Consider the following 13,571-nt stretch of genomic DNA (forward strand, 5'->3'; position numbering starts at 1 on the left):
TGTGTGTGTGTGTGTGTGTGTCCTGTGAGGAGATGCTCACACCCTTCCTGTGACTGTCACTTACTGGGGAATCTTCCAGATCCACAGATCCCCAACTTCCAGCTCCCTACCACCTAGACTTCCGGGCTGCGTATCCAGCTGCCCAGAGTATAGCCTCTGAGAGGCCAGTGTGCCATCCGGGCAGGGGAAGGCCTCAGATGGCTGGATGGAGCTAAGTGTGAGGGACAAAGAACCCGAGCATGGAGGTGCTTTGCTGGGCAACACTAGCTGTCAAGCTTGGCTTCATGTCATAGCTACAGGGGATTGAAAAGATAACCCCCTTTTTAAGTTCTAGGCCAGCCTAGTCTACGAAGGGCTGATTCCAGGACAGCCAGGGCAGCATAAAGAGTCCTAGTTCACAAAACAAACAAATGAAAAATAAATAATGCGCACACACGTACAGAAGTCCACGCTGTTTCCCACAGTGGCCACAGGCAGGACAGGACGCCCCTCAGAACGTGAGTGACTGGACAGCTGCATTCTGAGCCACCGTGCTGGGGGTTCGGGTAGGGGCTGCAGTGTGTATTGAGACCTCCAGGGGGCGCCGGAGAGTTGGAGCATTCCGCTTCTGCTCAGGCAATTTATGAGGCCCCTGGAGCGGGGAAGCAGGTAGAGATGGCGCAACAGAGTGTCGGCATATCTGGTTAATGAAAACTGCCTCAGTCCTGCCAACCTGCCCCGAGAGCCGGATGACAGTGTGAGAAGTGTAGACCTCTGGAGGTGGTGGCTCACACCTCTATTCCAGCACTTGGAAGACAGGAGGGTCAGCAGTAAAGCCCTGTCTAAAAAAGTCAGAAAGCTCTTCAGGGACTGAGGAGGGCGCTGGAGCAGCACTGTTATGTGACGGTGGCCCTCAGTGTGCCGGTGCCCACCACCCTCCCCTGTGCCCACCACCCTCCCCTGTGCCCACCACCCTCCCCTGTGCCCACCACCCTCTCCTGTGCCCACCACCCTCCCCTGTGCCCACCACCCTCCCCCTGTGCCCACCACCCTCCCCTGTGCCCACCACCCTCCCCCTGTGCCCACCACCCTCCCCTGTGCCCACCACCCTCCCCTGTGCCCACCACCCTCCCCCTGTGCCCACCACCCTCCCCTGTGCCCACCACCCTCCCCCTGTGCCCACCACCCTCCCCTGTGCCCACCACCCTCCCCTGTGCCCACCACCCTCCCCTGTGCCCACCACCCTCCCCTGTGCCCACCACTCTCTCCTGTGCCCACCACCCTCTCCTGTGCCCACCAACCTCCCCTGTGCCCACCACCCTCCTCTGTGCCAACCACTCCCTCCCCTGTACCCACCACCCTCCCCTGTGCCCACCACCCTCCTCTGTGCCCACCACCCTCTCCTGTGCCCACCACCCTCCCCTGTGCCCACCACCACCCCCGTGCCCACCACCCTCCCCTGTGCCCACCACCCTCCCCTGTGCCCACCACCCTCCCCTGTGCCCACCACCCTCCCCTGTGCCCACCACCCTCCCCTGTGCCCACCACCCTCCCCTGTGCCCACCACCACCCCCGTGCCCACCACCCTCTCTCCTGACCTCTTCTGTCTCCCCTTGCCCAGGTGGTCCATCTGCGCTCAGACCCAGATGGTGCCAGAGCTATGACCAGGCCTGCAGGCGCCACGCCGAGTGGGGGTCAGCCATGGAGCAGCCACAGGAGGAGGCCCCTGAGGCCCGGGAAGAGGAGAAAGAGAAAGTGGCCACAACTGAAGGAGCCCCGGAGCTCAACGGAGGACCAGAGCACATGCTTCCTTCCGGCAGCTGCACAGGTATGGAGGAGGCTGGGGCAGAGCAGGGCGGGTGGGGGTCCAGGTTTCTGTGAACTCCCTGGGGTGGGTGGGGTACTGAGGAGTGGAGTGACAGTGACTAATGCCAGAGTCCAGGGTCCCACCATGTCAGTGACCAGCTGGTGAGGCCCCCAGGAAATCACACCCCTTCTGGAAACAGACAGGAATGGCAGGCTAGGTGGATGTGGGCTTTTCTGGAGATGGGAGAGTGTGTGTAGAACATGTCATCATCATCTTGTCACTGCTAGTCATCGAGTGAGCGCCTCTGACCCCCACAGACACACCTCCCCAGGCAACATTTGGTAGCAGGCTTTGGTGAAGGGATTGAACCCAGAGCTTTGTGCATGCTAGGCGGGCACTGTGCCACCGGGCTGCATCCCTGGTCCTGACTGCACCAGGAACGTGAGGCATGCCTGCACTTGTTGTAAATGTCTGCACTTGTTGTAAGCCACTTAACCACTTAACCCAGGAGGCCTGGCACTAAGTCTGTCCTCCTCCATGACTGAGCGGAAATGCCAAGTGGTTTGAATGAGTGACTGTGACTTGGGTCACTTTTGTTTCAGCCAGGTTTCAGCTGGCTTTTTCCACTTGCTGGGTCATTTCATTGACCCTCTGTTGGTGGCAGTGGTGACATTCTTCTCTGGTGGCCAGCACAACCTTGACATCTGCCTCATCCTCATGGCACCATGTCCAGCTTACACACTGTGTCCCCCAGCCCCGGCTTCCCCTTCTTGCTCAGGCCCCTCCGCTGTCCCTCCGCAGCCTCTCCTCTGGGCGTCTTGGGCCAGTGCATCTGACGACCCAAGGTGCTGCCCTCAGAGAGCCTCGGAGTCAGGAGGGATGGGCTCCGTAAGACATGGCTTGCTGCTGATTTCAGCTGGACAGGCCACTCCGGGGGGATGGGCTCTGGCCTCCAGTGTCTGCAAGTGACAGTGGCACCTGGGGTGACAGCTATGGGGTCGAACAGGCTCTTGCCTGGGCCTGCAACCAAGAAGGGATCAAATCCTCGAGCCCTGTCACCTGAAACACGCAAAGCAAGGTTTTTCCTCTTTAAAGTTCTGAGTGGGTGGGGTAGGAGGCGCTGTCGGTCCTGCTGGTCCCCCCACAGCCTCAGAACGACCCCAGCGGTTGTGGTGTGATGTGGGGGTGCAGAGTAGCCTGTGTTCTTGTGTGTTCGAGGTGGTGGCTGTGCTGGATCTAGAGAGACAAGCGTTCTCAGGAGAGAGGATGGTTGTCGGGAGTCAGAGTTCACTCAGTGCTGCCACAGGCTGCTTCCAACTCAAGGAAGGACCAGAGGGGGTCAGGTGTGGTGCTGCTCACTAGTAATCCCAGCACCCGGGAGGAAGAGAAGGGAGGATCTCCGTGAGTTCAAGGCCAGCTTGGCCTACGTAGTGAGCTACAGGCCAGCCAGGGCTACACAGAGAGACCCTGGAGAGAGAGGAGGGCAGGCAGACAGACAGACAGAGACAGAGACCTTGGAGAGAGAGGGGGGCAGGCAGGCAGACAGACAGAGACAGAAACCTTGGAGAGAGAGGGGGGCAGGCAGGCAGACAGACAGACAGACAGAGACCCTGGAGAGAGAAAGGAGAGAGTGTGTGCTAGAGAAGAAGGGCCAGAGGGAATGAGACACCCTGGGGACAGTGTGGCAGGTGTCAGGAAGGTGCTGAAGACCAGTTTTGAACAGGGAGGAGAAGGACATGAGGTCTGGCCTGGCCGCTTGCCCTGGCAACTTTGTCCCCATATCTGGGTCTGGGCAGGAAGTGTCGGGTCCTGGGATTTCGCACACACCTCACACAAGTGATTGCCCACCGCAAGGGTTGTAATGTTCACGTGCCAGGCAAAGTGCAGTGACTGCAGCGGAGCCAGGTGACACAGGGACAGGTGTGGGGACACCTGGAGCAGCACCGAGGTGACCCAGTCGTCTGTTTACGCAGTCATAGGAACAGAAGTGGGGTGTCACCCTCTGTGGGAAACCCCTTAGGTAAGCCTGCCAGAGTCTCAGGAGAGACTAAAAAGTCCCTAAAAAGGATGAAGTAAGCCTGGTGGCATAGTGGCGCACTCCTTTAATCCCAGCACTCGGGAGGCAGAGGCAGGCGGATCTCTGTGAGTTCGAGGCCAGCCTGGCCTACAAAGCAAGTTCCAGGACAAACAGAGAAACCCTGTCTCAGAAAACAAAAACAAACCAAAAAAAAAAAAAAAAGGATAAAATAAGAGCCAGTGAAATGGTTCCGTGAGTGGATAAAGGTGCTTGTTCCCAAGCCGGCTGGTCTAAAGTCAGTTCCCTGGAACCCACAGAGTGGAAGGAGAGAACCAACTCCTCTAAGTTGTCCTCTGACTTCCACATGTGTGCACACACACACACACACACACTCATGCACACACACACACACACACACGCACGCACGCATGAGCACGCAATGTAAATTTTTTTAAGGAAAAGGTAGGGACCAGTGAGATGTTCAGTGGGCAAAGGCTCTTGCTGCACAAGCCCAAAGACCTGAGTTCGATCCTATGGAAGGAGAGAACCAGCTGACATTTGTCCCCTCCCTGCATATGTGCACCATGGCACACACATCCCCCGACACACAGGTCACATACCTAGTAATAAATAATAAGAGGTTTTGTTTTGAATGTTTTGTTTGTTTTTCAAGACCAGGCCTTCTACATAGCCCTGGCTGTCCTGGAACTCACTCTGTAGACCAGGCTATCCTGGAACTCACTCTGTAGACCAGGCTGGTCTCAGAGTCACCTGTCTCCCAATTGCTAGATTTAAGGTGTACGCTACTATGCTGAATTTTGTGTTTTTTTGTTTTTTATTTTTTGAGACAGGGTTTCTCTATGTATCCCTGGCTATCTTGGAACTCACTCTGTAGACCAGGCTGGCCTCAAACTTACAGAGATCCCCCTACCTCTGCTTCCAGAGTGCTGGGATTAAAGGCATGCACCACTACTGCCTGCCCCCACCCCCCAAAAAAAATGTTTCTAAGGGTAAGGTAGAGCCAGGCCTGGTGGCTCACACCTGTAATCCCAGCACTTGGGAGCTGGAGCAGGAGAATCACAAGTTCCAGGCCAGCCTGTTTCAGCAAAAAGCCCGAAAACCTTATGTATCATAGAAGATGCCAGACAGTGCAGACCGAAGGGCTAAAAGGGTTGAGTGGGAATCCTGAGCGGGGTGAGGAGTGTCCTTCATAAGACACAGCCTGCCCTGCGCGTCTTCCTCAGCAACCCTGCGTGACTTTCCTAACTTAAAAAACTCAGCCCAAAGTTAAAAGAGGTAAGTTGACCAGGCATGGGGGAGCACGCCTCTATTCCAGCACATAGGAGGCAGCAGCAGACAGAGCTCTGTGAGCTCAAGACAGCCTGGTCTGCACAGTGAGACCCTGTCGGGAGGGCGCCAACAGCAGAGCAGGGACCTGGGGGGGGGGGGGGGCGCGCCTGCGGGCTGTGGCCGTCACCTCGGCCCCTATTGTCAAGTCTCCTCACACATGCTTGCTACACTTCTCGGTTCCTGTTCGTCCCGTCTTGTGCCCTTAAGTCTGTGGCTTTTGCCTCAGAGGCCCTTTGGGGACCCTGAAGGACCCCTGAAACTGGGAGAAGGCTGCAAGGCTCCAGCCCCTGCGCTGTGCTCATACTCAGTTTCCTAGTCTGAGTCGGCACCTGTCACCATCCTGTCCCCATGAGGCAGGCAGTCCTGCTCACACTAGCACACAGCAACAAGGAGGAACATGGCCAGGGCCGCTCTTCCCCCCAGAAGCTGGTGGTCACACCCCACCTCTCCTGCCCCCCCCCCCCATGCTTCATGGCAGCCCACGCATAAGAGGAACAGGGAAGTAAAGCTGCTCTCCTCTTGCCTGCGTTCCTGTCCTTGGCAGCACTTGGTGAGTGTTCAGGGCCAGGCTGCGTGCCAGAGCAGGCCAGGCAGCGTGCCAGAGCGGGCCAGAACAGAGAGGTGAACAGGGCTGAAGACCAGCCCAGAGGAGCCCAAAGTCCAGGCAAATGGGACAACAATCAAGAAACCGCCCATCTAGCTGGGTGAGGTGGCATACTCCTTTAATCCCACAAGAGATAGACAGACCTGAGTTCCAGGACAGCCAGGGCTACACAGAGAAACCCTGACTCAAAAACAAACCAAAACAACAACAACAAAAAATAGAAGAGCCGGGCGGTGGCGGCGCAGGCCTTTAATCCCAGCACTCGGGAGGCAGAGCCAGGTGGATTTCTGTGAGTTCGAGGCCATCCTGGTCTACAGAGCGAGACCCAGGACAGGCACCAAAACTACGCAGAGAAACCCTGTCTCAAAAAAAAAACAACAAAATTTTTAAATAAAAAAACCTAGAAGAACCCAGCCTCAGGTTCTCTTAGAACATACCCTGATGTGAGAGCTATGATGGGCACTGGCAGCAAGTAAGTAGCCAAGCTGGCCCGTGTGCCACCTCATGGATGTGACAGCAGCATGCGCCCAGCCCCGAGGCAAGATACGCAGGAGAGCCTTCCACCCGTGAGAACATGGGATAAGTCAATAGTGTATGTTTGCTGAGCTTGTACTCAAAGACAGCAAGACTGGTACCCACATGGGGTTTACACGGAATGACCACATGTCATCCTCAGTGGTGATCTTGCTATGCTACTTTTCATAATAACACTATTGTTTGACATAAGGAACATGCCCATGGGTTGCAGTAAAATACACAGCTCCAGGAGTTGCATGGTTCTATTTTGATCCCCACATTGGTGCCCCCCTAGTCAGGGGGTCCCAGATAGACAGAACCAATAAAGGTTTTGTTTTTGTTTCTCTCTCTGTTTCTATCCCTCTCTGTCTCTCTTTGTGTGTGTGTGTGTGTGTGTGTGTGTGAAGAGCTGGCTCATACAGTTACAGGTACCCAGTCCTGACTCTGCAGGCCAGGTTACAGTCACCAGGAAGCATCTCAAGTATGGAGAGGGTGGAGGTGGGTCCCCTCATCCAGTCATTCTCTTAAAGCCTCACCTGTGGATGAGGGCCCCTTACAGTATGAAGAGGAATTCATTAATCAGATCTCCTGATTTAAATGTTAATCACATCTTTATCTTTTTTTTTTTTTTTTTTTTTTTTTTGAGACTGAGTCTATGTAGTCCTGGCTATTCTGGAACTCACTATGTAAACCAGATTGACTTCAAACTCACAGAGACCCGTCTGCCTCTGCCTCCCGAGTGCTGGGATTAAAATCTAGACTGGCTTTTGAACGGAAGCCTGGCTGTCGTGGCTCAGCCACATCTGCATGGAAAGCCATCCCAGCAGCTGTCTGAAGTGTCAGCCTCAGTGAAGAAAGAAATGACCTGTAGTGGGGGGGGGGGGGCACAAAGCCTGGCTTGAAGGGCTCTTTGGAGGTTTTACACGAAATGAAGTGCCTGGTAGAGTCCTAGAGCACAGTAAGTGTGCAAGTCCACACTCTGCAGGCTGTCCCAACCTAACTGGACAGTGAGTGTGCAAGTCCACACTCTGCAGGTGGGTCCCAACCCTAACTGCACAGTAAGTGTGCAAGTCCACACTCTGCAGGCGGTCCCAACCTAACTGCACAGTGAGTGTGCAAGTCCACACTGCAGGTGGGTCCCAACCCTAACTGCACAGTCAGTGTAAACACCACCAATTGTCTATCTCACCGACAATGAAACAAGCCAGGCATGGTGGCACTTGGGAGGCTGAGGCAGGAGCAGCACCGTGAGTTCAAGACTAGTCTGGGGGGCTGGAGAGATGGCTCAGAGGTTAAGAGCACTGGCTGCTCTTCCAGAGGTCCTGAGTTCAATTCCCAGCAACCACATGGTGGCTCACAACCATCTGTAATGAGATCTGGTGCCCTCTTCTGGCCTGCAGGCATATGTGCAGGCAGACCATTGTATACATAATAAATAAATAATTTTTAAAGAAAAAAAAAAAAAGACTAGTCTGGGCTACTTAATTAGACCCTGTCTCAAACACACAAATGATCCAAAAGACCCCTGCTGTTAGGTGGGGCCTGGCCAAGCTGCTGACCCTTTTCCTGTCCCTCCTGGCAGGAGTAGGCCCTTGGGAGTGTTCTGGGCACCAGGGCGGGCGTCTGAGCCCACTGCTGATGTATCGGGTGAGCAAGGGCACCTCCTGAGAGCAGCAGGGGGAAGCTGAGCCAAGTGTCAGCTCTCCATCACTGTGACGAAATATCTGACTGGGACAACTTTAAACAAGAAAGGTCCAGCCCAGCGGTGGTGGCACACACCTTTAATCCCAGCACTCTGGAGGCAGAGGCAGGCGGATCTCAGTGAGTTCGAGGCCAGCCTGGTCTACAGAGTGAGATCCAAGACAGCCAGGACTACACAGAGAAACCCTGGAGGGAGAGAGAAGGTGGGGAGGTTTTATTTAGGATGACAGTTTTGGAGGTTCCAGCTGCAGTTAGCCGACCCCACTGCATTTGGTTCTATTGTGGCAGAGAGTTGCCCACCTGTGGGCATCCTAAATGAAACCTCCCCCTCCCCCACTTCTCTCCCCCTCATGCCTCTCAAAGGCTCACCTCCAGTGACCCACTAGGTCCCACCTCCCGTTAGCTCCTCAGGCTGGATATCAAGCTTGGAACGTATGAGCCTTTAGGGAACATTCGGAGTCCATCCTATGCCAGCCATGTACCTCTATGCCTGCAATCCCAGCACTCAGGAGGAGGCTGAAGCTGGAGGAGTCTGAGTTCCAGGCTAACCTGGGCTACAGTGGGAGACCCTGTCTCAAAAACAGAGAAGTGGTTGGGTGGTAATGGCATACACACCTTTAGTCCCAGCACTTGGGAGACAGAGGCAGGCGGATCTCTGTGGGTTCAAGGCCAGCCTGATCTACAGCAAGAGTTCCGGGATGGCCAGGGCTACACAGAGAAAGCTGTCTAGAAAAACAGAGAGAGAGAGAGAGAGAGAGAGGAGGAGGAGCTGAGGATGCAGCTCAGTTGGTAGAGTTTTTGCCGAGCATGCTCAGGCCTTGGGTGTGGTCCTAGCACTTGGGGCGCTGATGCAGCAGAATCAGAGCTTCAAGGTCATGGGCTGAGGAGCTGACTGCCACACATGCAGGGGAACCTGAGTTCAGATACTTAGCACCCACATAAAGAACTAGGCAAGGGCCAGTGAGATGGCTCAGAAGGTGAAGGCGTTTGCTGCCAAGCTTGGCTCCTTGAGTTCAATCCTGGGATCCACGTAGTGGAAGGAGAGAACGGACTCCTGCAATTGCCCTTTGACCCCTGTATATGCATGATCTCCTCACCCACAAGATAAATAAATTAAAATGCAATAAAAATTTAGAATTAGAGACTAGAGAGATGGTTGCACAGTTAAAACCACTTGCTGGCCTTGTAGACCCAGACTTGGTTCCCAGCATCCACATGGTGGCTCATAACCTTCTGTAACTCCAGATTTGGGTAATTAACGCCCTCTTCTGTCTTCCATGGGCACTTCCATGGGCAGGCAAAACACCCATACACATATACCTAAAAAAAAAACTTGAAATACTTTGGAATTAAAAATATATCTGAGGAGGGCTGGAGAGTTAACTCGGGCATTAAGGGCACTGGCTGCTCTTCCAGAGGACCCTTGTTCGATTCCCAGCACCTACGTGGCAGCTCCCAACTGTCTGTAACTCCTGTTCCAGAGGATCTGATGCCCTCTTCTGGATTCTACAGACACTGCACACACATGCTGCACAGATACGCATACAGGGAAAACACCCACACACATAAAATAAAGAATTAAAAAAAAATCTGGGCATGCTAGTCTGACCTATAACCCTACTGATAGGGGTTACAGCATTACCAGTGAGGAAGGACCCTTGGGCTCACTGGTCAGTCAGCCTCACCAGGCAGTGAGCTCCAGGTTTGGTGAGAGACCGTGTCTGGAAAAACAGTAGAAGCCGGGTGTGTTGGCACATGCCTTTAATCCCAGCACTTGGGAGACAGAGGCAGGAGGATCTCCGTGAGTTCTAGGCCAGCTTGATCTACAAATCAAATTCCAGGACAGCCAGGGCTACACAGAGAAACCCCTTCTCAAGAAAAGAAAAGAAAAAGAAACCACGGTGGAGAGATGGAGGAAGACAGACAGACAGACAGACAGACAGGCGTGCACATGTGTGTATACACACACACACACACACACACACACAGGTGATCAAGGCCACATCTGCAGCCACATAGTGAGTTCAAGACTAGCCTGGATCACATGAGCCACTATCTTAAAAAAGTAAGAAAGAGCTGGGCGGAGGTGGCGCACACCTTTAATCCCAGCACTCAGGAGGCAGAAACAGGCGGATCTCTGAGTTTGAGGCCAGCCTGGTCTACAGAGCGAGATGCAGGACAGCCAGGGAAACACAGAGAAACCTTGTCTCAAAAAACACCAGAGAGAGAGAAAGAGGGAGAGAGGGAGAGAGAGAGGGAAGGAAAAACAGAGACAAGACAAGATCCAAGCGGGCGGGCAGTGTCCACACAGCAAGCCCAGCCTTTTGCAGCCTTGGCCTTGGGTGCTCAGGGCAGTGTTCCTTGTGAAGAAAGGTCTCAGAGAATCCCGCCACCCCTTCGATCGTCATCCATCTGCTGCACCTCTGACCAGGAGGTCATGGAGAAGAGTAGGACCTGGTGCCTGAGATGGTGTCATGCTTTTGGGTGGGATGTCATGGTGATATGAGGACAGATCCTTAAGCCAAGTGGTCAGCCAGGAAGAAATGGAGCTGTTGTTTTTGGAAAAGCCACCCACACACCATTTCCGTTTGCCCAATACACGTGCACTCACATGATGCTGTCCCTCAGGTCCTGCTTCTCTAGCCTTGTGTATCAATTATAAACAGCCTGTGGTCTGCTAAACATGTCCCAGGCCAAGGCGGTCCTCCCATTCACCACCTGCTGAGCTGGGCCTGTTTCTCTCAGGCAGTAATTCCCCTGGACCCTCACTCACTCTGGGTACCTCAGGTAGCTAGTAGGATCTGGTTACCTTGGCTGCTTACAGGGATCTGGAGGTCTTGGGACACGCCCCCCCCCAAGCCAGAGACCACAGCAGGACAGAGATGAATGAGGGGAGATGAGAGCCTGTGCCGGGTCCCTCCTGGCCCCACGTGCAGAGAAGGAACTGGTGTGGAGAATGCAGACTCCCTGGGAGCTCTGGAGGTTCCCATGAGTGTGGTACCCACAGCTTCTCAGCTTTGGGCTTCAGTGTGCCCTGCCTTCACACCTGATGGGTGGTGCCCACACATGAACATGCAGGACCCGCCCCCATCAGATGGTGACAGACTACTAAGAAGCCCAAAGCTGCTTTACCTTCAAACAGCCTGCCAGAGAAGATGAGGGGTCCACTCTCCTCATCTGCGGGCCAGAGGGCATTTACACCTTCGGAATAACAGCCATTGGGAATTAGGGGACCTGGCCGTTTACAAGCTATGTCACCCTCCTCACCCTCAGCAGCCTGGAAGGCTGCAACCTCCCATGGTGTCTCTGCTGTCTGAGTCCCCTGCTGTGGCCAGAGTGGGGTCCTAGGAACAGGCCTGGAGAGGAGGAAGTTGGCCTGTGAGAGGCAGGTTGAGGGCTGGGGTGCTGGGCAGTCCCAGGAGAGAGCCCAGGCATGCAGGACCACGGGCAGTGCTGTGGAGCCGGGTGACCCGCCCAAGGCAGAGACTATTGTCACATCCCTAAGTCTCAAAGCAGATTCAGAAGAGCCTGTGGTTCTGCAGTCATGTGACAGCGGACAGCCTCCACTGTCCTGGCCAACTTTAAACCCTCAGCCCAAACCTCTGCCTGTAACAACAGGGCGAGTCAGCACCCCTGGAATCCACAGAGCCTAGCACTCCTGTGTGGGGGCTGGCCGGGTGGAGGTCTGCACCCCCCCAGTTTCCGACAGACACATTCCACCCCACGGTCACCCGGGATTGCTGCTTGTTGACCCCAAAGCCCCACCAAGCCCACTCCTCTCCCAGGCAAGGAGGCTGTAAGGGGCAGCCACATTGCCTGCCATGCTCACACTCTGGGGAAGACTTGGCCCACCTTCCCAGCAGAGCTGCCCTTGACCCTAGGCTCCCTCCGCGTGAAGAAACTGGCCTCTGGAAGCTCTGCCCAGGTCACACAGCCCTGGGTAGCTGAGCTCAGGGCTGCAGCTCCTCCTCCTGCCTGCCTCTTAGGCCTGGTAGCTGATGTTCAATTGCCGCCCTGTCCTGTATCCACAGACCTCTCCCAGAATTCCTCTCCTTCCTCCCTGCTGGACCAGCTGCAGATAGGCTGTGATGGGGCCTCAGGCGGCAGCCTCAACATGGAGTGCCGGGTGTGCGGGGACAAGGCCTCGGGCTTCCACTACGGGGTCCACGCATGTGAGGGGTGTAAGGTACGGACTGAGGAGCACAGGGCTCTGCCCGCCTCGGGAGGGGAGGGTGGGTGGAGGCGGGCGGCGCTCAAAATGCCTCTAGGAAAACTTTCCTTACAGCCCTGAGCTCTGGGTCATTCAGACACCTGCCTGCTGACCCAGCTACCCACTCAGTCTCTGTGGGTGGCCAGATTGGGCTCCAGAAGGCAGGCAGGAGAGTGACCTTGGGCTGAGTGTCTATTTGTATATTTGAAGTTGGTTTCCAGTGCCTCGTGTCTTTTTTTTTTTTTTTTTTTTCTCTGTTTTAGAGACAGGGTTTCTCTGTGTAGCTCTGACTGTCCTGGATCTCACGCTGTAGACCAGGCTGGCTTCAAACTCACAGAGATCCACCTGCCTCTGCCTCCTGAGTGCTGGCATTAAAGTTGTGTGCCACTACTACCCAGCCCTTAAATTTTTTTTAAGGATACTTTTCCTTCCTTTTTAAAAACAAAAACAAATCCCTGGGGCTGGAGCGCTGTCTTGGTGGGCACTGGCTGCTCTTGCAGAGCGCTGGGGTTTGGTTCCCAGCACCCACGTGGTAGGTGTCTGTGACTCCAGTCTCAGGAGCTCTGGCCCCGACCCCCTTTCCGGCCTCCATGGCGCACAGACTCACAGGCAGGCAGAACAGCCATACACAGGAGTAAAAGTTAATCCATTCAGTTTCCCGTCCCCCCAGATCTCAGCCTTTTTTGGGGCCTTCCCTGCCGCTGGGCCCTCCGCGGCAGCACGGGCCCCTCACGTCCCTGGTCCCACAGGGTTTCTTCCGCCGGACAATCCGCATGAAGCTGGAGTACGAGAGGTGTGACCGGAGCTGTAAGATCCAGAAGAAGAACCGGAACAAATGCCAGTACTGCCGCTTCCAGAAGTGCCTGGCGCTCGGCATGTCGCACAACGGTGAGAGGCCGGCCGGGCACCGCGGGGCGGCGGCACAGCCTAACCCAGGGAGTGCCCAGCTCCTGCGCCCGGCACAGATGAGGGTGTGGACGTGGCTGCCGACTGCTGGTGTAGACGCAGGTCTCAGAAACACAGACCGTGAGGCCCGGGCGGTCACCGGCTCTCTGTGCCCCGGGCTCACCTGCTCCCCACACTCGAGCCTGACAGAGCATGCGAAGCCGAGGCCAGGGCTTCCTCAGTCTGTCATTGCTGGGGGTGGGCAGGAGCCAGGAAGGGGCCATGGGTGGCAGCTGCCAGGACCCAGGTGGGAATTTCTTCGTGGTTAGATACTCCCAGGAAACTGAGCCGTCCTTGTCTCGGGCTTCCAAAGAACGGGGTAGCCTCCTGCTTACACCCTGTGGTGGCTAGCCACTGGAGCACACACACAGCATCTTCAGGCCATCTCTGGCTCCTCCTGAGTGTGGGTGCCGGTGGGTCTGAGGCTCATCTGTAGCTGCGC

General features: G+C 55.4%; 1 protein-coding gene across 3 annotated transcripts in view; it reads left to right on the forward strand.

The window, feature by feature from the left end:
* The window catches only part of Ppard (peroxisome proliferator activated receptor delta), a 76,866-nt gene that overhangs the window by 59,859 nt on the left and 3,436 nt on the right, over positions 1–13,571 (forward strand). For 2 of the 3 annotated variants that reach the window (XM_059281904.1, XM_059281905.1), the window contains 3 exons: positions 1,601–1,807; positions 12,006–12,160; positions 12,934–13,072. In XM_059281904.1, coding sequence (XP_059137887.1) covers positions 1,681–1,807; positions 12,006–12,160; positions 12,934–13,072 — 421 coding nt within the window. In that variant the 5' untranslated portion in view covers positions 1,601–1,680. Of the gene's footprint in view, positions 1–1,600; positions 1,808–12,005; positions 12,161–12,933; positions 13,073–13,571 lie in introns of those variants that run through there. The other variant, XM_059281906.1, reaches the window with a different exon arrangement.

The sequence above is a fragment of the Peromyscus eremicus genome, chromosome 16_21 (assembly GCF_949786415.1).
Source record: "Peromyscus eremicus chromosome 16_21, PerEre_H2_v1, whole genome shotgun sequence".
Taxonomy (NCBI): Eukaryota; Metazoa; Chordata; class Mammalia; order Rodentia; family Cricetidae; genus Peromyscus; species Peromyscus eremicus.